Source organism: Pleuronectes platessa, chromosome 5 (genome assembly GCF_947347685.1).
Source record: "Pleuronectes platessa chromosome 5, fPlePla1.1, whole genome shotgun sequence".
Classification (NCBI taxonomy): Eukaryota; Metazoa; Chordata; class Actinopteri; order Pleuronectiformes; family Pleuronectidae; genus Pleuronectes; species Pleuronectes platessa.
Genome location: NC_070630.1, coordinates 12386815 through 12409809, shown reverse-complemented (window position 1 = coordinate 12409809; position 22995 = coordinate 12386815). Strand labels below are relative to the sequence as shown.

General features: G+C 44.1%; 1 protein-coding gene across 2 annotated transcripts in view; it reads left to right on the top strand.

Moving 5' to 3' along the window:
- Positions 1-15435, top strand: part of sik2b (salt-inducible kinase 2b) — a 39771-nt gene extending 24336 nt beyond the window's left edge. The window contains exons 5-15 of one of the 2 annotated variants that reach the window (XM_053422365.1): positions 2427-2551; positions 2912-3035; positions 6013-6239; positions 7313-7465; positions 7904-8062; positions 9619-9841; positions 9942-10235; positions 12366-12523; positions 13318-13431; positions 13660-13748; positions 14429-15435. In XM_053422365.1, coding sequence (XP_053278340.1) covers positions 2427-2551; positions 2912-3035; positions 6013-6239; positions 7313-7465; positions 7904-8062; positions 9619-9841; positions 9942-10235; positions 12366-12523; positions 13318-13431; positions 13660-13748; positions 14429-15050 — 2288 coding nt within the window. In that variant the 3' untranslated portion in view covers positions 15051-15435. Of the gene's footprint in view, positions 1-2426; positions 2552-2911; positions 3036-6012; positions 6240-7312; positions 7466-7903; positions 8063-9618; positions 9842-9941; positions 10236-12365; positions 12524-13317; positions 13432-13656; positions 13749-14428 lie in introns of both variants that reach the window. The other variant, XM_053422364.1, reaches the window with a different exon arrangement.
- Positions 15436-22995: the final 7560 nt, after the last annotated feature.

Sequence of the window (22995 nt, the reverse complement as noted above, 5' to 3'; positions counted from 1 at the left end):
AGGTACAAGAAGAGAGAGGAAGAGTGACTTCAGTGTCATGCACCTCCAGCTGCTGCCATAACCGCATCAATGCTCACACCTCGTTATTAGAAACACTATTTTAACTGCTGGTTGTAGTCATTTCTATTCATACACTTGTCATATCCACACACACAATTTTATAAGCCGATAGCTGGAGAGCATTCCTGTGTGACATGTTTAGGCTAATATTATGCTAATGCTGTTGTGCGTGACACACACTCCCCCCCCCGCCCTTCCTGTTGAGCTGTGAGTGCCGTTCGTAGCCTGCAGCGTGCTGGAGCGTTTGACGTCAACCAGTCTGCTCAGTATTCAGCTGCATGAAATGGGTCACAGCTTCTGACGATCTGCTCGGCTTGGCTGTGCCTGCATCTCGCTCACCTTCACAGCAGCATCAGACGGCAAACATACTTGTATTAAAACCCTACTGTGGTGGACTGCTTTACCCTCGGCTTTATATCAGCCATACCTGCTGCTACCTGCACTGGTAGAGAGAGCTAAATGCATGGATTCACAACCTGCCAAATTATTTGTATTTGCAGATAGAACTGCATTTGTGTCTCATACCTGATTCCTATTGATCTGTTTCCATTGTGGGTGTTGTACATGCAGATAAAGACAGAACCTAAGACCTAAGGACACTCAGAGAGCGCGTACCAAGATTTTTATCTGGATGGGCAACAATTGGCAAACAAAAACTCATAATTATCAGTCCCCTATACATGCTTGATTTTTTTTTTTACCAACAAGATCTATTTATTATTCTCTGGAAAAAAAATATTAAAAGGTCCTTCCCCTGATACGGATCCGGACCCAAATTTAATGGATTCCCTCCTGACCTATACCACATCCTTACACCAAGTTTCATGGAAGTCCTTCCAGTAGTTTTTGTGTAATCCTGCTGACCAACAGACAGACAGACAGAGAAACATATTCAAAATAACCTCATTGGCAAAGGCAATAAGGATAGCTATGCAAACCTGTGTGTGTCTGTGTGTGTATGACAGATTTAATAGGACTGTGGGTTTATTGTGAAGGATCTTGATATAGAGCAGCAAACAAAAAGGATATTGTTACACATTTGGTCCCGCTTGCTCACACTGTGTCCTTGTGAGTGTGTATATGTGTAAACCCACATCACCTCCAGCCCCATTATGTAAGAACGTTTTTTTTGTTTTTGTTTTATCAGTGTTATTTATTGTTTTGCAAGGCATTTCTCTATTTATGCAACTGTTTTGAATCATGGAAAAGGGGCAGGGGTGGAGGGTTAAGTAAGTCTGATTGTCTGCTCTTTTAGCTCTCAGGTCCCATGAGACCATCACAGGGTCCTACTGATAATATAAATCAGCGTGGAGGTATTTCCCTTATCAATTTAAAAAGATTATCCAGGGTTCAAAGTGTTCAAAGATGAAAGATCAGTGCTCCTCACAAGTTGAAATCCTATTTACAATTATTTAATAAAAAAAACATTAGCGAAGCTCTAACCAGCAGCTTAAAAGACAACAGATTATTAATCAGTTATCCAATCCAGTTATTTATTTTCTGCTGATGAATCATTTCAGCATGAGGAGTGGAGACAAAGGATCATTTATTTGTAAGGGGTTTTGGGAAAGAGGGAGTTGGGATGAGAAGGCGGGAGAATGATATGAACTAACAAGAAAAAAGGGGTGTGTGGGCTGAGTGATTGCAGGCACACAACTTGACTGTGATTTGGCAGATATTACTGCAACTTGTAGTTGGATTTTAATGAAAGGCAGACGGGAATGTGTGTGTGCGCGTGCGTGCATGTGTGTGTGTGTGTGTGTGTGTGTGTGTGTGTCTCTCTTACTCCTCTGAAGACTTAAAATCAGAGGTTTAGTGGTTTCTGCAGGGAGCCAATCAGAATCAGCATTAATGACCTCATGTCAGTCTCCAGGGGAGGTTACCTCATGCTAAGGCCTAATTCCTCAACGTAAAAATATGCGGCTCACATGTTGCGTTATGTGAAACCAGCGACCCCGTGGAGAAACTATTGGTCATGGGGTGACCTGATAGCTGAATGTTCAGGATACACACACCACATGGGCGCTAAATGCCCTGAGCAGCATGTCCGTGGTCCGATTCCCAGTTTACTGCATGTCATGCACCTAGTCTCTTTCCTTCATTTCCTGTCTGTCTCCACTGTTGCTGTAGACTTGAGGCATAAAATGCCCCAAATAATTTAAGCCGGCGTTACTCTTCTACAACTATACTATAACTGTAACCTCTTCTTCCCCTTTTTTACAGTCACAAGAGATGTTTACAGTTAGAGGTTTGGTCTTTGCAGGAACTGCTGTGGTCACTTCATCAGACTCTGGAAGGGCCTTTACAGTTTCAACACACTTCCCATTAACCGACTTACATCTGGTGTTTTCTTTTGTCTCATGTAGATTTTGGGTTCGGGAACTTCTTCCAGCCCGGTGAGCCTCTAGCCACGTGGTGCGGCAGCCCGCCATACGCTGCTCCAGAGGTTTTCGAAGGACAACAGTATGAGGGCCCGCAACTTGATATATGGGTAAGATGAGTGTTTGCATAAAGTAGAAAACTTTTCACATTAGGATTTAAACATCTGTACTGATACATGTATTGAATTTATGTCAGAGCCTGTCTCCTTCCTTGAGATCTTAATATATTTTTTTATATTTATTCTATGTATTTAGTAAGGAGTCACTAGATGTTCTTCCTTCCATATGGTGCTGTTAGGATGTAAAGTGTATTCTCCCAACCACAGCTCACTGCCTGCTGTATATTGCAATCATGTACTACATTTATTTCTGTATGAAAGGCCGTGTATTTGTGAGTACAATCTGTGAGTGATTGATTCATTGATCTAAGATTCATCTCAGCTCCTGCCCTGACCTTGATATATTCACAGAGTATGGGGGTGGTGCTGTACGTGCTGGTCTGTGGTGCATTGCCCTTCGACGGGCCCACGCTGCCTGTGCTCAGACAGCGAGTCCTAGAAGGAAGGTTTCGCATCCCCTACTTCATGACCGAAGGTAAAACGAGATGAGCTAATTCTTTCTGGGAAACTGGAGACAAAATAATACGAGGAGACGGTGCCCTCTCCCACTCCTTCGTTCTTCACATTCCTGTAAACGCACACGCATGCAGTCTGTGAGACTTCCTCCACTTTCTTTCCTTATGTTATGTAGACAAACTGAGGCATTAATTACATTAAGCATTCCTGGGAGAGATATTGCGGCACTGAGGAATAGATCTCACTTTTCCTTTTTCAGTAACCATAATGTTGAATGTTCACTGGCAGCCTCTCTTGTGGCTGCCATCAGTTGAGGGGTCATTTCATTAATGAGAGAGCATTATGCTGATTTGCAGGGGATACAGGAAGAGACACGCTGCCATTGTCCTGTGTAATCAGTGTGTGTGTGTGTGTGCGTGCATTCTGCAAAGTTAGTCAGGTTGGCTAACTTGTCTCAAAAGCAGCCCTGCTGTTTCGCGACTGTGCAAGCTAGCTGGCAGCAGAATAAGTCCAGAGCTGAAGCTGTTTATGTAACCTGGGGAAGAGCCAGTGGAGCCTTCCAGCAGATCGCCTGTCTGTCTCTGTCCGTCTTTCTGTCTGTCTGACTCATGCTCTTTCTGTAAAGACATCTTCCTGTCAGTCTGTGGTCCTGTCTGTTCCTCTTGTCTTGTTTCTCCGTATCCAAACTGCAAGTCTGTGGCACTTTCTCCACAGGGGTTGTGGTGAGCAAGTCGACCTGATTTCTTTATTTTCTCGTTTTTCCTCTGTTCAGGACCTTGAAACAATTAAGACATAAGGGGAATGTAGGAGTGTAATGTCAGCTACTTGGCCAGACTGACACCCCCCCCCCCCCCCCCTGTCCAGTCCCTTTTCCCTGAACAAGGAGAACAGAGTGTGCTGATATCTTCTTTCTCCTGGAACTCTTGTACTTCTTACAGGACACACACATTGCACTGGCCTGGTAGGCAGAAGTAGAGAATAGCCTAGAGGCAGTAATCATTTTCATGTTCTCTCGAACAACAAACAACCAAATCCCTGAGTCTGAATCCTCTATCTGTGTGTGTAGCTCTGTGTGCATGACATCTGTAGCTGAAACTCTCTCTAAACATCAGGTCAGAGCAAAAACCAGTCTCCTCTTGATTAATCAAATATTGTTCAGTTCCAATCTCAGTCACTGGAACAACACCCAGGAGTTTTTTCTAATATTCAGTTGAAAGCTTTGAGTAGCAGATTGTGTTGCTTTAACTTAATGATGGTGCCTTTTTTACGATGGAGTATTAGGGTAAGTGAAAGAGGGGGAAAAAATCTGTGATCTCAAGAATTAAGTCTTAATATTGCTACTGAATAATGTCGCAATTAACATGAATGTATTCCTAGTATTGTGACAATAGAATCGTAATTATAGGATTTGTTTCATTTTAGAGGGGAAATATAAGTAGATCAGCGTGTCGCCCGCATTGGAGGAGCGAATTGTTGGTAATGGCCAACTGTATGGTTTGCATTGGTTACACCTGCATGATATTTAAAGAGGTCGAGAAACTATGAGATTGGTTCCAGTTTTTGGATCGAGAAGGAGTGGAACTCCAGCGAACACAGGTTCTCCTTGCTACTTAATTTCAAAACGATGTATTTTTAAGTTCCCATGATAAAATCAGTGTAATGGATAACATGAAGTCAGCCTCAACTTCATAGAACTGTTCTCCTACACCGGCGAACTGAGTGCAACTCTACACCACTTGGACAAGTGTTAACTGGGATGGTTCTGTGGTTGAGTCATGGTGGTGTAATGTACTGGCTAAGAGCAGTGTGCCAATCAATCAGCCAGACGGTTATGTAGTGTTGGCCCCATCTACATAGTCCAACCCTCCTCAGTGGTTAGCAACTCTGATAAATGTGCACAGCCTCGGATGTTGCTATAAACACAGCTGCAGCAACGCAGAGCCTGAGTAACGTCTGGGTCAAACAAATTGTAGCGTAATGTACTGTATTGTAATTGAAGCAAGTTGCAGGGTGGAATTGCAGTGAAGGGCAAGCTGGTTATGCTCAATAATCAGGGGGGGAAATGGCCGAACCTCCAGCCACGAGGTAGAAAAATGTGATGTTAGCTGACGTGAGTAGATCATCAGGGCTGCTGGGAAGAATGTGCAGCGGGGAGCTGAGGATGCCAGCCAGGTCGTTTGGAAGACAGGACGTGAAGGTGACCTGCGGAAAGTTGATGTGTGCAGACAATAAACTTAAATACTAGGATACATTAATCGGATACATGGCTTAAAGTTAAATCATAATTCCCAAGGACAACTGTGGTGTCGCAGGTTTATTTGCAAATTAGAAGAACGACAATATGACAGTTGGTTTTTAAAATGTAACAACTAATTTTGTATCTAGTCTTGTTTAATTCAAACATAAAACAACTTAACCCAACATAACATAATCCAGTAAAGAATGCATTGAAGAGCAAGAAAATAATGACCCACTGCACAGCTTATTTGTCGAAAACACATCTGTTTTACTTTAAGACTGCAGCAGCAGGGTATACGGGTAAGGATGCTGTGTGGCAGGCAGGAATGCGGTGCAGGCAGTAGGGGTGCAGGCAGGCCAAAGCGGCACAGCCAGGGGAACTGTAATCCTGTTAAGAACCCAGCTGTGTCTGACGTCAAACTCATCTAACCACGAACTAGAGGTGAGGAGTTCTCATTAGGAGGGGAGCAAAACAGAAAGTAGACATGCCGCTCAGAAAGGGATGACACAACAAACCAAGAAAAGAATTTTAAGGATTTTAAGCTCAAAATTCTGATTTCTGCTCCAGTTCCTCCGGGCTGCTTTGACAAGGACATGGTGGTTTGTGGCTTAATTTGCTTCATCACAGCTTATACAAGTTCTCAGCGTCATCAAACATGAGCTTCCTCTTACGTTTAAAAAAATGTTGGGATCTGAAATATGAGAGGATATAGAAATGTCATCAGGCTTTATATGATTGTATTCTCCAACCCTTGCAGACTGTGAGCACCTGATCCGCAGGATGTTGGTCCTGGACCCATCAAAGCGTCTGTCTGTGGCCCAGATCAAGGAGCAAAAGTGGATGGCTCTGGATATTCCAGTGCAGAGGCCCGTCCTCTACCAGCAGCCCCTGTCTGCCGAGGGCGAGGCAGGTGTGGGAGAGTACAGTGAGCAGGTCCTTCGCCTGATGCACAGCCTCGGCATCGACCAGCACAAGACCATAGAGGTGAGGCAGGAAAGGAAAAATAAGAAGAATAAGAATAATAACTTCTTCACCCACTCCTCCATCTGCATAGTGGTGGGTAGATAATGAGTGAATTTTCATTTACGGGCTGAAGCGTGAAGAAGATGGTGACAGTGGTTTCGGATCAGTCTATATACGCAGAACACAGTGTCCAGCAATGTAATGCAGCAGCATAGCGATGCAAGAAGGACGAACATGTGGAATCATTTTGTCAGTCTTGTGGGGCTCTATAGGTGGATTTAGTAACATTGGGGCCCTGAGCGATGCCAGACATGGTGCCCCCTTGTTCCTTAATCTCACCTTCACTTCAGAATATTATTGACTGCTAACATGACCAGCCTGTGGGGGAAATACCATCCCTCATGGTAGTGTAGTTATAATTTGAGGTACGTGTACTTTACTTGAGTCAACTTTTGCAACTATTACTAAACACTACTGTTTATTCATTTGTTTATTAATGGTTAAAGAAACTACGTCACCCATGAGCCACAAAACAAGATAAGAACAATAAAAAAAGGAAGATAAGAAAATGCAATAACAAAAAGTACAAATAAGCAAACTAATATTTATGACCTAACAGACAATAATATTTTGGCACTAATTGTAAAAAATTGAACTTGTCCATTGACTAAATAAACACCAGTGCATAAAGCTATGTTTAAAGCTCGACCAATAGGGATTTTGTGGGGCAGTACTGTTATTAGGTAGTTAACAATTAGTTAATAAAATGTTAATCTTTTTGCATTGCTTATCCAATACTGCTATGTCTTTTTTCACCACTTGGTTCTTCTCTAGCTCTATATCAGGGAAATGACCAGGCTGATATTTATCTGCACTATCTTCTCTGTACTGCCTTTTTATTTTAAAACCCTGTAATTATTTATTTGTAATTTTTGTGATTTCTGTCACAGTACTCCACTTTCACAGTAATAAATAAAGAATTATCTTGGCATATCGCAAGAGCTGTCACAGTCTTATCACCCAGAATGGAAGGTGTGCCTCTGTAGTCACTTCAGTTACAGACACCGCCATTTATGTCGTCTGTCCTCCTCCAGTCTCTGCAGAACAAGAGCTACAACCACTTTGCTGCTATCTACTACCTGCTGGTGGAGCGGCTCAAGGCCCATCGCTGCAGCTTCCCCGTTGAACAGCGACTCGATGCCCGCCAGCGACGGCCCAGCACCATCGCCGAACAGACCGTCGTCAAGGTAACCGCAGGGCGTCCAGACGTCGAAAGGGGGGTCTGAATAAAGTATTCAGAGATTATCCGCCATGCCTCCCTGATCAAAGCTCGGTTTATTCACACCTGCACCCAGGGACAAACAAATAGACGGACACATTCATTTATTTGTCCAGACGGGTACGGTCTTCACCTGCCTTTTCCGCCCAGCCTTGATCTTAATGCTTCTCCCTCTGTTACATAATTCATCATTTTCTTTTCATTGCCCACCGTCTCTTCTTACCGACTTTGTGCAATTTCTCTTTCATTTCCTTCACCGACTATAGGATTTGGCTTTCTTCTCTTTGGAATTATAAAGCCGAGTTTGGTGCGGCTCAAATTGATCATAATTGTGTTATTGTTGAGCATTGGCCATGAAGTGTCCGACTCCAGTCCTCACAGCCTCTGCTTTTCCCCCTCTCTGCAGTCGACCAGTGCATCAGCCCAGGTGGGTTTGCTCCCGCAGGGTGTTCGTCTGCTGCGCTCCCCCGCTGTACCCCAAGCCTCCTCTGATGCTTTCACCTTCCCCCAGTCTGCCTCACCCCTGGAGCAGAATTTCATGGTGGAGGACATCAACACACCCAAAGTAGGTCCAATAGCAAAGAGTTAAGGAGGAGCCTCAGACACAAGCAAGCTTTTTTTCGTTGGTGTGTCCTCCTCCGACTTCCGGTTATGGAAGTTGTAGTTATTATGCTAGTTATAAGCTTGTGCAAGTATGTCCTGAAGAATTATCCTGATAAGCTTGACAGTGATTCGCTGTGATAAGTGTACCCACTCACTGTGAATCAGGAATGTTTGTGTGCATGCCTGTGTCTGCGCATGCCAGACCCCTCTAAGGTTTCCAGTACTGGCTTGCGCTGTCAACCTGCCATAGTGCAGCTGACTTGCCCTCTTATGTAAGCCCTCAGGCAGCACTCACATCAGACAGGACAGCTGCCCATCCTGCATGGCTCCTAGACACACACACACACACACACACGCACGCAGTGTGCTCTTCCTCTCTCTCTCTCTGTTTATCTATGCCAACCACCGACCTTTTCCTCTAGGCCTGTTGTTGATCTGACCGATTATAAGAGAACACAGACACAGGTCTGAGTTGACGGTCTCACACACCTGCAGGGCTACACAATCAGAAACACACTTGACCAGACACACACATACACACACAAACATGCAGTATACTTCTTAACAGTTTATTTTCCTACCTGCTGTTCAAGCTCCAGTTAAGAGTGCTGTGTATGTTGTTTAGTGTGTGCATGTGTCTGTCTGGTAAGCAGAACCGAACAGAGGCGAGACAGAGTGCTTGTTATCTGCATGAATGGAGCATGGTTATGTAAGCCGGTCCTGTGATGATGATGTGACCTAATGTGGAGCTGAGTGAACACACATGGACGGGAAGCTGTCGCGCTGCTCCAGTGATCTCACCGCCGTGACTTCCTGCCCGTCAGCCAACGGCTCATCTGTGTTTTTTGTTTTGGCCTTTGTCGTTTTCGCTCTCCTGTTCATTTTTCCTTTTCCCCTTCTTCTTCTTTTCTTCATTTCATAACTTTGCTTTCCCCTGATCATCCCATCGATTGTCATCAACTATTTCTCAATGCCGCTTTCCACCCCTTGCCCCCAGTTTGTGTGTGTTGGGGTGTGCGTGCGTGCGCGCGTGCGTGCGTGTGTCAGTTGAGTAACAGCATTCCTATCCCAGCACACTACAGAAAGCAGATGGGGAACTGGGCAAAGCTGCTCTTTCTAGACCAACACCAGGCTTTCCGGTTACTGCAGCAACTCATGCAGATGATCTTTGTGCTTGTATGAATGTGTGTGTTTGTTGTCTTTTGTGTGCGTGCGTGTGTGTGTCAGTCACACGGCACTTTCAGTCAGAGCTCGCTTCCTGGTCCTGCATTCCTACATCCCCACTAATTGAACCCTCATGCTCAGTGTGGAGGTCCCTGTCTTGTGTCCAAGTGGTCAAGTGTGAATGATTGATATTATGTGTTTGTTTGAGTTTGTGCCGTGTGTATGTTGTTAAGATGCCTGATCTGACAACCTTGATTTTTCTCAATGTGCCCTGCTCTCTTTTCTTCCTGACAGTCAATACTGAATAAGAGATTATTGTTCTATCTCTCTCTCTCTCTCTCCCCCCCTATCCAGGTGAATGGCTGCCTGCTGGACCCCCTGCCTCCCCCCACTGTCCTACGCAAGTCCTCCACCTCGTCGCCTAGCAACATGATGGAGACGTCTATCGATGAGGGCATCGAGACTGAGGAGCCCGACACGGAGGAAGATCCGCACCACTTGCTCATGGCCTATCAGACAGCTCGGTTCGGCCAGCGGCGACACACCCTCTCTGAGGTCACCAACCAGCCAAACCAAGGTATAATGTCAGCTGATCAAACACTCACATTTACTCTCTGTCACATGCATCCAGTGCTAACACAAAGCTGCTTTCTGGATCCAAACATTTTCTCCTCTAGGTAAATTATTCACTCTAGGCCACAACCCTTCCATGGGTAGCGTGGAATCAGACATGGGCTACGACATGGGCTCCATGCAAAGTGACCTTGGTCTGCTGGAGGATTCCCCCTCTCTCTGTGAGATGGTGCCGACCAACAGCTCCGCCCCTGGTGTCACTCCTACGCCGTACTTGAGCACTCGGCCCGCCAACCCAGCAATGGCTGCCCTGACTTCCCAGCACAGGGAGGCTCACAACCGCTCCCCTATCAGCTTCAGAGAAGGACGCCGAGCCTCCGACACCTCCCTCACCCAAGGTCAGAACCACCAGGGTTAATTATTTCTGTCTATACCCAAATCATCCCCCTCACTGTAGGCACTCAGACCACACTGACTTCATTATGGGTATCTTCCTCTATAAACCCAGAAACTATAAACCCTCACTCCATGAGGTTCGTCCCTTTTTTCAGTCAACACTATCAGACATGTCACTGCTGTAGTTAATTTAGAAGCTGTTGGTTAATTAACTAGAATGTCACTGAATAGCGTACATACCCCTTATGTCCCATTATTAAATCACATTTAACTCAGTTTAGATCTGCACTAAATTTCCCACACTCATTAATATCAGGGTTTTTTTCATAATACAGCTGAAAGTCGGACAAACAAACTGACGCAGACAAACACATGACCTCCTTGGTGGAGGAAAAACTTACATTAACTATTTTTAATTGGCTAATCCATTTATCATTATACTTCACCTCAGTTCATCACTTATCATTACAAATTATTATTACCAATGTCATATAATATCATCTTATTAAAGTGGTTTTCTAGCTACATTATATTCTTTGTAGCACAGAGAAGGTCTTAAGAATTGACCTGCTCAAGTGCAGAAAGATGAACCTGACTTCTAACATATGGATGTTCAATGGTTGGTGCAGGGCTCTTTAAAAACCCTCAATAAATCATAATGCAAAGCAGTTACAAGATATTTTACATCTGTTATAATAACAATAATATTCCTGATGCTGCATCTACACAGCTGAAGTTCACGTGTGAACCTGAAAGGCTGCTGAAAGACGAAAAGAGAACCGCAGCCAGAGAGATACGCTTTGATATCTCTGATCAGTTGTATATGCAAGCGACGATTTAACCACAGAGCCGAAACACAGATCTCCTTCAGCTCAGTCACCACGCGCTGGTCCACACAGAACCAGAGAAGAAGAAGAGCTCTGTTTCTCATGACACAGACGCAACACCCCTGCTGCAGCTGCTCACACACACACACACACACACACACACACACACACACACACACACACACACACACACACACACACACACACACACACACACACACACACACACACACACACACACACACACACACACACACACACACACACACACACACAACACACACAGACGTATATACTGTCTTCTAGATAAAAGTGCCTTATTCCCACCCTACTATTTGCTCCCCCTCCTCTCTTTCACACACTTTTCCCCCCCTGTCTCTGCCTCCTCTCCCTTCCCGTCTCTCATCCTCCCCTGTGACGGCAGTGATGATTCACGTTATGAATCACATACAGATATTTGAAGGTTTCAGCCCACATATCTCCCCCTCTCCTTATTTCCCTCTTCTTTTCCACACACCCTGCTTCTTTCTCTCTCTCTCTCTAATGCTCATTCTCCGTCTTGCTTTCCTTTCTCTTCCCAAAGTTTCAGTGTGTGGCAGGCCAGATCTGTCTCCGCTCAACATCAAAGGAAGAGGAGCTAAACTATAAGATGAAAATGTAAAACAGCCTCCATCCATCTCCACATTTTCTCCCATCCCCGGCTGCATTACTCTCTACCTGCTGGTTGCAAATCACATGTGCTTTAGCCAAGCAGAGACTATAATTAGGGCTTAAAAACATGCTTTACCTCTCTAGCTCTACATTGACAGCACTGAACTGTGTGTTCCTGGTTGGTATTTGCGGTTACTTATTTATTTATTTTTCCTAATCCTCTTTGGAGAGTGTTGATGCGGTGGATTCTTTTGCGTCAGACTGCTGACTCCGGTTTTAAATAACTCCCACCATCGCAGTGAGTCAGGTCCTATCGTTCACAGATACAGCTCGTCACCACTGGATGGGTCTTATAAGCGCTACTTAGTATTGCACACACACGAACACACACACACACACACACACACAGAGAGGCAGATACTGTCACATGTGCACACACAAACGCCCACAGATGCTTGTATGACGTACATCCAGTCACATTGTCAGATTGGAAAAGTGTTAACCGGTCGACCAGCTCGCTAACATCAATGAGTTTTGGGTCTAACTCTCTGTGAGATCCTCTGACTTCCTGTTGTGAAGAGAAAAATGATTCTATTGATCAGTTGTAATAATCCATAGTGACTCTGTTTTGTGGGGATTTGTTTGTGCTCGCAGGTCTGGTTGCGTTTCGCCAGCATCTCCAGAACTTGGCGAGGACCAAAGGCATCCTGGAGCTGAACAAAGTACAGATGCTGGTGGAGCAGATGGGCTCTGGGGAAGGGTCCATCATGGGGCCCCTGGGACCACAACACCACTTGCACAACCTCCTGGAGGTTAGTCCTACTGCGTAATCACCCATACACACAAATAAAAAGATCTTTCTATTCCCAACCAACCAAATCCCGTTCTCAGCCACAGTCCCTCCACTATCGTCATCCCATGTTGCCCGGGGAAAGAAATGCAAGCACCCAGGCTGTTAAGTAACATCAGGAGAGGCAGCCAATTGTGGCTTGTTTACTGTCTCCCGTCCCCCTGGGGCCTGGAGCCTGGAGCCTAGGCCAAAGTGAATGCAGCCATTGTTGAAGTCAGTCAGACTTACCCATAGTAGTGACTGGCACTCAATGGGCGAAGCTGCAAATCGCACAAAGACGGACCCACATATACACAAAATGATCCACACACTGCAACAGGAACCATTCTAGGAAAGATACGCAGCCCCCCCACCCCCGCAAGAAAAAACGAAACACAACACTATCTTAGAAGCAGACAAGATCAACTTGTTTTTCCTCTTGACCATCTCTTATATTGCTATATCACACAGCTCTTGTTGGTTATGATGCTCAGTCCCCATCAATCCATTTAATTTGCTTCATTTCATTTTACTAATGTCTAATCCCTGCGGTGCATGCCATTTAGAGAAAAGCATCTGGCTGATCAGTCACCACACATGCATTTGGGCAGGAGACGAAAGGGATAATCTAGTTAGACCACACGATGAAGCACCCAGACCCTGACACAGCTTTATTAACCCGCAGGAGATCTGAGATACATGTGCCCTTGAGCATGGGTGCACAGACACACAAATGGGCACTCCCCATGTTCTAATGCTTTATGTGTCTGATCAAAGGGTGAGGCATCCAAGCAGCAGGAGGGCCTAGCTTTATACCAAGGCGCGCCACAGCCGCCTCTCCTGTCCCGCAGACAGAGTTTGGAGACACAATACCTCACTCATAGACTTCAGGTACAGTCCCACACTCACTCTTTATGACTCTACTCAGTGATGCAAATTCAGGCCTGATATAGTCTTGTCTTATCAAGTCTTGATTTGCAAATTATTCAGTGATATCGTTTGGAAATTTAAGGATTATCAGCTCTGCCATGATGCAACAGAAATGACAGCTCATATCCAGTTACCATGGTAGTTATCCTGAGTTCAGTAATAAGTGCCGATCTCTCTTCTGCCCAGAAGGCTAGCGTCCTCGCAAACAGTCCTGCTAGCTGCCAACTTTTCTGTAAGGAGACTCCTCGAAGTTTAGAGCACCAGCTGCAGGAACACAGGTAAACCACACTGTAAACTTCTGCACCGCACATTGTTTCTGAGACTTTCAATACATGATTTTCTCTTGCATTGAGGCAATTTAAAGTCAATCCTAACAAGAAGAGTCATAAACTGTTCTACACCAAGAGTCGAGGATTTTCAAACAGTCAGGGTTGAAACTTGTGTCAGGGCGACAGTTGCCTGGCTTCAGAATCAGACTTGAAATACCATTTTATTTCAAGTAATTCATTCAGAGTTTGTGTTCATTTTTCAATTTTTTTATCAGACTTCGACTTATTTTGTTTGTTTTGATGCATGCATCATAATTCTGCCTCTATATATTATATGGCCGTAGCTCGTTAGCTATCTATCTTTGCAGGTAGACTATCCTCATTTGAAATGCCAAGCTCTAATGGGTCAACTTCTTCTCCAGCCTTCATTGAGCAAACCAGATCACTCGACAAAATTATCGTTGTGGTAGCAATTCTGCGGTTCGATTTCAATTAGTTGGTCTTGGAACCTCGACTATTGCAAAACATGCAGGACATACCATGTTTAAATTCAGCATTTCAGTTTCCCAATCCATTATCATTCTGAATCTTGCCCATGAGTGCTAATGCATTAAGTTTTTAACTGTCTCTTGTTTAGATGTGTCATCTTGATGTTAGTGCAATGTAAAGCTCTATTGATCTCCCCGCAGACTGAACCAGAGGAGGATGTACCTGCAGCAGCCACAGGGCATGGGGCTGCAGACCTATTTCAACCAGATGCAGATAGCTGAAGGGTCGTACCCTGCCCTGGACCTAGCAGCATCTCAGAGTTCTCCACAGGGCCCCGCCATTTCAGCCGCACATCAGCCTCAGCCCCAGCAGCCAGGCAGTCCTCAGACCTCGCCTCCTTTCAGCCACCCCCTCAGCCTGAACCCCTTGATGGATCAGGGTGAGGGCCTGGTTTATGACCCCTACATGAGCCACCACCACTACACCCAGCACCTTCCTGCTGCGTCTCACCTCCACCACCAGCTTCACCAGCCTCATGAAGCCTCTGCCAGTGGCCTGGGCTTCAGCTATACCACATGCTGTGAGCAGCAGGCCATTGGCCCTTCAACTGAGGCTCTTCACCCAGAGCAGTATGATTTCCCGCTGGACCCCACCATGCTGGTCCTTGCTCCAGGAAAGGCTGAGGCTGGAGCTGCTGGTGGGGGTTTTGCTGGTCCGGGGCAGTCAGACGGCCTGAACCTGCCCGAGCTGCAGAGCTCCCTCCTTGACAGTGAGATGATGGAGACTGTGGACTCCCAGCATGGCTTCGTACTGGTTAACTAATGCAAGCTGAGGGGTTTAATACAAAGTGGTGTTAAGCAATGAGAACCTACCTAGCATTGAACCAGACAGAATGGAGATATAAGTGGAGGCCATAAGAGTAGCAACAGGGAAGGAAATGTGTTAATTTTTGTATGACTAATACAAACTTAATTTCTTAGTTGTGATGAACCTCAGACAACATTTCTACCAAATTCCTTCCTTAGCCTACCTCCCTTTCTCCTTCTGCTCCTCTGTTCTCCTTCTCATCAGCCCTGTGAGGCAGGAACAGGTCCGATACTTGGTGCAGCGTGAGATTCGCCAACCTGACTCTGCGACGCCGTTGTTGCCAAGGATGTTGTGCCACCGGCGAGGACTGCGCCGTGCAGCCCGGCGAGGGGGGGGGGGGGGGGGGGGTGCTGCACAACCTGGAGTAAAGCATTTCGCCTACTAATGGGTTGAAAGTGAACTTATTTCAGACTGACTAGCAACCAAAAGCACAATGGCTGGCAGTGCTGTTTGTATTTAAAATAGGACGCCACATCTACACACATCTCAAAACACTTTTGTGCTTTATTTTATTTCAGGAGATTAAGAAAAACAAGTGATGTAGATAAAATCGCCCTCATTTATCATGGTACCATGGATATCTCCACAAATTCAAGTGTTAAAAGTCTGACTTTTAAGAATCATTTTACACTAATGTGAGTGCACAGGCTAACATAACCATCATGCATAGGTTTCAACACTAACATTGAGAGTTTTCCTGCAGAAAACCACAGGTATCTAAGTTTGTTATTCACTTACAGCTCTAATAAACATGCTGAGCGCTGGTGAGGGATGCACCATTGGTTGAGCTTTAGCTATATTTGTGCTTATAACAGTGATAAACTCTCTCCAAGCTATATTTACAGTTAAACTAAACTAATGAAAATAATAGATCTAGCTGCAGGCGTTTGTGTCGGCGATGTGACATAAATAATACAGTTGTTTTCTTGGTTTTCTTTGTGGTTTTTGTAACTTATAACTACTGATCGTGATTTATTTCTTACACTACTGATCTGCGTCTCCTCCTTTCCATCCGACTGCACAAACATGATGCCGGGTCTCATCACGCAAAAACGCGATGAGGATAATTTGACCGGCCTTTAAAAGTGGTCGTGTGCTTGTCTGTTTTAACAGTTGAATTGTGGGTCATGCGCACGCCTGATAAATGAGGGCTGACGTAATCACTCGTGTGTTCGGTTGAGAAGTTGCGGTGTTAGACAGTTGATATTATTCTATTTTTGTGGCAATACTGAAGCAATATTAATCCTTAATGTCAAGGGATTATGAATGGAAGCCTCACCTGTACAGCCAGCTCTGATTGGTTCCCGGGACCTCTGAGTCGTCAGCAGTGACATCACTTGAGCTGATGATGTAACCAGGAGATAATCTGTCACTCGCTCGCCCTGGGGGGACAAGCCTGGAGACAGTTGTATGAATGTGTGTGTGTAATGTGCGTTTGTGTGAGATTATTGTTTGTTTGCACAATTCAGACTTCAAATTTTTCTGCATCCATCACATAATTTGTGGTCATTACTGAAGAAGACGAACACTGTATTGACGCCTCCATTCAAAATAGCACAGACTGTGTTTTTCCCTCAGCGCACAGTTGTAGCTTATGATGAATTCTGGTTTACATCGTCAGTGCTCCAGTCATGCCTCTGTGTTGTTTTAATGATGTAACATGTTTGTAATAATGGAACGACCCCGTAAAGATTCCCTGCATTAGATTTAATGAAAGAATGTCTCCTCTCTGATGTTGTGGTTGCTGTGAGACAAAGACAAGGAGAACATCATCGGTCACCTGACACTGGATTTTGACGATTGTCTCACCACCGCCGCCGCTCTTTGGCTGACAGCAACAAGACGAGAGATTGTTTTTTTGTTTTGTTTTAACGTAGAGTGTGTTCAATCTACTTGAAGTGCACAGATGTATTTTCTCTGACGGATAAAAAACAACCTTTCATTTGAATAACAGGACAGTTAACGTCAGAGAGTGGAGATGAGATTGTTTGACTGTGACCATCTGCCATCAGAGTGCGTGACCTTTAGTGTTCATGGGGTAAACCGTGGAAGCTGTTTGTCGTCATGTGAGCTCCCAGACAACGCGCTCACTCTGTCTGTACTGAGCAAATCTCTCACAGCTCACATCAGACTCTTTAAAAGTACAGATGTGGTTCGACAAGGATTCTTATTAGATTTAATGATGGTTAGAAAATATGGACCAACTGTTGTTGCAGTCCTGTACAAGAATATAAGGAAAAATCCACCCTAAAATGCTTTTAACACTGTTTCACAATAGATCAGGGATGTTTTTGTCTTGATCAAAAAAGATTTCAGAAAACTCAGCTCATAATACAACCTATTCCCAGCAGTTCCTTTGAATTTAGTCAGGCTGCACCAAATTACACATACTAATAGATATTAGTACCTGGAATATGTCTGTTTTTTTTCATCAAGATCCATGATAATTCTAGGAGAGCAGGTTAAATAGTTTAAAGGTTCAGTGTGTAGCATTTAGTGACATCTAGTGGTTAAGTTTCAAGTTGCAGCTGAATACCCCTCATCTCACCCCCCCTTCCAAACATAAGAGTGGTGTGTGGTAGCCTTCAGTTGTCATAAAAACTCAAAAGGTGGTTAGTTTGTCCAGCCTGAGCTACTGTATGGCAGCCTCCGTAGAGAGGACCCACTCCTGATGTGAATATATAGTATTTCAATATAAAGGAGCCATTAAAGGGTGAAGAAAACAATTCGTACAATTTAGTTGAAACACACCAGTGAACACATTACTAGGATTATTTTTATATTAGATTGCTGTGAATGAATCCCTTTCACCTAAATCCTACATACTGAACCTTAAATAAACCCACCATCTCACGATGCCAGTGATGAAAAATACTGTTGGCTTTATTTGAGCAACAGTCTAAACTCAGAACATATTGAGTTTGAGACAAAAACTCAATTCTGGATTCACGTTTTGGTAATAACTCATAACGATAATAACCAATACATTGATTATCAGAGCTGTGTATTAACTCCTGAGGATAACTGATCAATTCATACAGTATCACGTTGAAGTATTTGTGGAATTTTCTTGTCAGGCCTGTAGACTTAAGAGCAGAAGACTTTGTAATTCACCGTGCAGCTCTGACGTTTATCTGTCATAGATGCTAGCAACTCCTGGAACAATGGCCTACATGCACCAGACTGCGGCCACAAGACATGTTGCACAACAGGTCTCATGGCTGCTTTTACATTTCCACTCTGAAATGTACTAACCAGTCGGCTAGACACATGTTTTTATATGATCATATGTGACCAGCTCACACCCAGTCTGTGGGCCAGAGAGAAGGAAGTGAAGAACCGTGTTAGGCAGGTCCAACATAGAAACATGTAAAGACGTGACAGTGTCAGAGAATTAAAGGGTGGATTTTGCCTTTACGTGAATGTTTTTGATGATTGTTTTCTTTTCTTTTTTATTTGTCAATGGTCGGGCTAGAACAGCTACAGGATGATCTGTGGAAGTTGAATACTGCAGCACTTTGACAACGAGGGGGGAGGAGAGATGTAGCGGGGAGAGAGGAGGTGACGGCGTTGGAGATGGAAAAGGTTTGTGTTGCTCTGCCGTTTCCTGGCAGATGAAACGAACCACAATCTGTAGGAAACACCTTTTCCCCTCTCTCTTCCCCACCAATAATGGACACAAAACAGATTTCTTTCAAAGAAAGACCAGACATAGAAACACATCTGATTGTTGATTTTTAATCCAAGAGAGAGAAACGCTTCTCCGTCGACGAGTGTTCTTTGTACATATTTTAGGGATGTAGAGAGTCTTCACTGCAGGTTGCACCGAGGTGAATTTTGTGTTGAACGTGAAGTGTTCAGTGTGCCTTTTACTTTTTCGTATTTTCAATCTAAACTCAAGATTTTGAATAGAACCATTTTTTTCTGCTCGGACCCTTTTATTGTTTATTTTATTATGATTACGTCTTTCTTTTCTGTACTTTTTTTTGTTTTGTTTCTGAAAGTTATTAAGTAGAGCCAGGTTTTACAAAGGTACAAAACCAAAGTCCCTCAGAAGTTTCCCTGTACAACCCACCATGTGGAGTTCTGGAGCTTCTCTGTCAGCGTCTCTACTGTGCTTTTTTTCTCGTTGGTCAATCAGTGTATGCCATTTAAAAGTATTATAGCAATATTTCTCTAGTTGAAGACTAAAGTCATGAAGATTCTAGTGGACGTGTCTCCGAGTATCATAATTTCACCTGCTGATAAAACACAAACATCAATCTATCAATAGAAATCCAGTTTTATATTTACCTTTATTGATGTTGACCACACATAAGCTAACTTGCTGTTGAGATTAAAAAAAAAAGGTTTATTGAACAGAACGGCATTGTGGGTGTTTTATTTCGGGGGATATTGAGTCATAACATCTGTGTGTTTTGACAATGATTTGAAAATGACAGGTTGTTTCAACGTGGTTATGGAGCTGACCCTTTAAGTATTTTTCTATAACACGCTCTGCCATCTTCTCTGCGTAATCCACCTGTCCTGTTACGACAAACTGCAGCCGTCTGATCGCCCCACGGGGCTGCACGGCGTAGGCGTGAGTTAAATACCTGGAAAATGAATCACAGCGAGAGCTTCATATAAACTGTTGAGTCATAGCTGAACCTGAAAGCATTTCAGCCAGAGCTGTAGCACCCGAGGCGGTCAGCGCGGCAGGAGCTACAGAACTGGTTTTGTAGCATTGTTTGAATGTCTAGATTATCTGACGCAAAACTACCAAATACGTCTCCTGCTAACAGGGTTTGATGACGTCATAGAGAAAAATAAAAAATACTCAGGCGACAGTTATGATCGGAGATGTCATAGGACACAGGGGAAAGGTGGTATGTGAATTACCTCAGGCGGTTTACTCTTCCCATCTGCTATGACTAACAGGTGAGAGGACACGGAGGGAAATGGGCTGACTTGTTTTCAAGTGCCTGTTGGTTAGAAGCTTAGTTATTTATATAAAATCAGACAAACTGATGACGCAGACATGTCCAGCCCAGATCCCACAGGAGAGCTCTCACCAAATTTAAACCATTCCCACCTGTAACGTTTTAACTTACTAGGCTAATAAACTCTAAACAAATGTTCGTAGGACATTAAAGGTTTGGTTCAAATCCCAGGAAAATGTATTTTATAAGTGGTATCTAACCACGTAGATTGTTTTATTGGTCATGATGTGATATGAGCATCTGTGAGATGTCTGCCATCACTGCAGAAAAAATCCATCGGCCAAAAACATTGTTGCAAGCAAAAAGGTATAATCAATATCAACAAAACATAATGAGGAGAAGTTTGTTAGATGGTTTTCACAACTAGAATGACACTCAGAGTGTATGTCTGTCCAAACAGAAATCCCCTCATGAATGTGGATTCATGAGGGGATTTTGGTTATATATATATATATATATATATATCTTAAACCTCAACCTTTTTTTCATGGAAGTCCATGAATGATTCTTTGAGAAATCAAGGAAAATGTTGAAAGATTTCACAATGTTAAAGAAAGGGGAAATACATTTCCTGGATCCGCCCACTGATATAGATCCCCACCAACATTTAATGGGTTCTGCTCTGACTCATCCTCTCTCCAAGTTTCATGGTAATCTGTACAGGAGTTTTTGCAAAATCCTGTTTACTGATTTAAAAACAAAGACTAAAACATAAGCTGGAAGAAAATTTACTGGAGACGTAATATTAAATGGTAATGTCTATTACATCCCAATATTGTATCTGCTTCCCTCTTGGCAGTGATCAGAACGCACCCCGTCTCTGGGCTCCTGTTTGGTCCGAGCAGCTGTAAGAACTCTTGTGCTAACAGGCGGCGGGTGAAGGGGGATGGGCTGAATAATTCATCACCACTGATAACAACTGAAGCTGCGACCAGTGATCTGACATCAAGTTTTGCTGGTCGCCATGGCAACCACCTGTCAATATTTATCAAACTACATGAAACTCAAACACCTTTTTTCTGACAGCAAAGTTCAGCTGGGGTGAAGGAAAGGGGGCCTGTCCCACGCCCTGCTCTGATTGGACAACCCATGTGAGAAGACTTCTACAGTCTCTGTAAATACGTTCAGAGCCAGAGAACTTTGCGTGAGAGCAGAGGTCTGTCGCTGTCGTGGGGAAATGATCATGTAGAGAGAGAAGAGGTCAATCCAATCAGCCCACTCAGGCAGAGAACAGCTAATCCCACTAATACACCACCAGAGCTGGGTCAGAGCGAGGGGGGAGGTCACTCTGCTCATGGAAACCAGGGTCTCATTTCTTTTCCTGGGATCAGTCCATGTGCTACGACACACTGTCGATGCTGCTCAGCCAAACTGATAAGTCTGAAACGTGGGGCAGCTCACACTTTAAATAAAACTCTCCACATAAAACCGATCAGATTTCAGTCGACGTTTGCATGCTGTATCTGTTTCCTTTTAGTGCAAAGCTAATTTGATGCTGCAAAAAAGAGCTGAGAGAGACGCTCAGCTTTGGAGTGACACAACGCAAGATTCAGCTGGGGCTCCCCCTACAGGTGAGAGGCCTAACTCGCTGTCGTAAAAGAGTTGTGGTACTAGCCTGAACACTGTGACCCTGATGTGGGAAAAATCTAATTGAAATATTTGGTTAACTTGCCAACTAAATCTCTATGAAAAAGTCTTCTGATGATAAACTAGTGAACACAACACCAACACGAGGGAAACCCTAGCAGCCTCCTCAACTTCTGTAGAAATGTTGTCGGATATAATCTACATGAACAAAAGTCAGAGCTGACTCAGCATTTGTAACCTGTCTTGAACTAAATTACAGATTCATGCTCACACAGTTTTTTGAGTCTGTCAGTAGACATTTGCACATTCCCTGCACTCACCATACAGGCTAACAAGCTAACAAGCTAACACGGCAAGCAAGTAGCCGACGTATGGAGTTTTTCCGTCTTTTATTCAAGAGTCTGGTCTCTTAGTCTGAGAGCACTCACTCAAAGCCCTGCGCTTGCACTCAAATAAACCGAAGTTGACCTTCAATTTTTTTGCAGTCCAGCTTGAGCTCCTCTCCTCGTGGGCACGTAAAATCTCTATTCTCAGATTTTCTTCCTCTACTTTTCCCAACCAATAGAACGCCAGGTTTAGTAATCACAAATGAAACTTTCCAGCCCTCATTTTGGTACTTTTGCTGTCGGTACCATAATGTAAAAACCTCAAAATCTTTGATTTTGCCATATCCATGTTGACCAGTGATCTATCTGCGGGACTCCTGCTCCGTGAAAGTATTGTATATTGGAGAGTGAGTGCAGAGTTTTTAGAGAGAGCATTACAAAATATTGACGCAAATTCAAGAGCAGAGGAAAGAACCGAAAAACAGACGCTTCTCATGGAGGAGAAATTTCACAGATATTCCGCAGCCTCTTACTCGAACGTTTGCGTTCACACATGCACCTCCTCAGGAGAAAGTGTGAAGAATCTCTGGAGTGCAGTGCCTCTCTGAAAGCAGCTTGGTGCAGTTCCAGGTTTCCAGGGGGCGCTGTGGCAATGACAGACATGCCACTCTCCCTATTGTAAGTTTCTGGGCCATCACAATGAAACTGATATTTTAAGATACAGAACTACATAATGTTGCTTTAAATCGGATTCCACCCAGGGGAAAAAATAACTCCCTCCTGCTCGAAGCTCTTTGGTCGAATATGAAACAAACATAACCACAGCAGATGTAAGAGGGGATTTTGACACGCCATAATCTTATATTTGTAAAGTGTGACCTCATGGCAAATTTCCCTGAAACACTGCAGCGTTTCTCAATGTAAATGCAGTTATTTATAGTATGTGTTCTCAGGCACCGTCTGCTGTTGAGACCTCCAGCCTCCTGACTGTCACTGACACTCCTG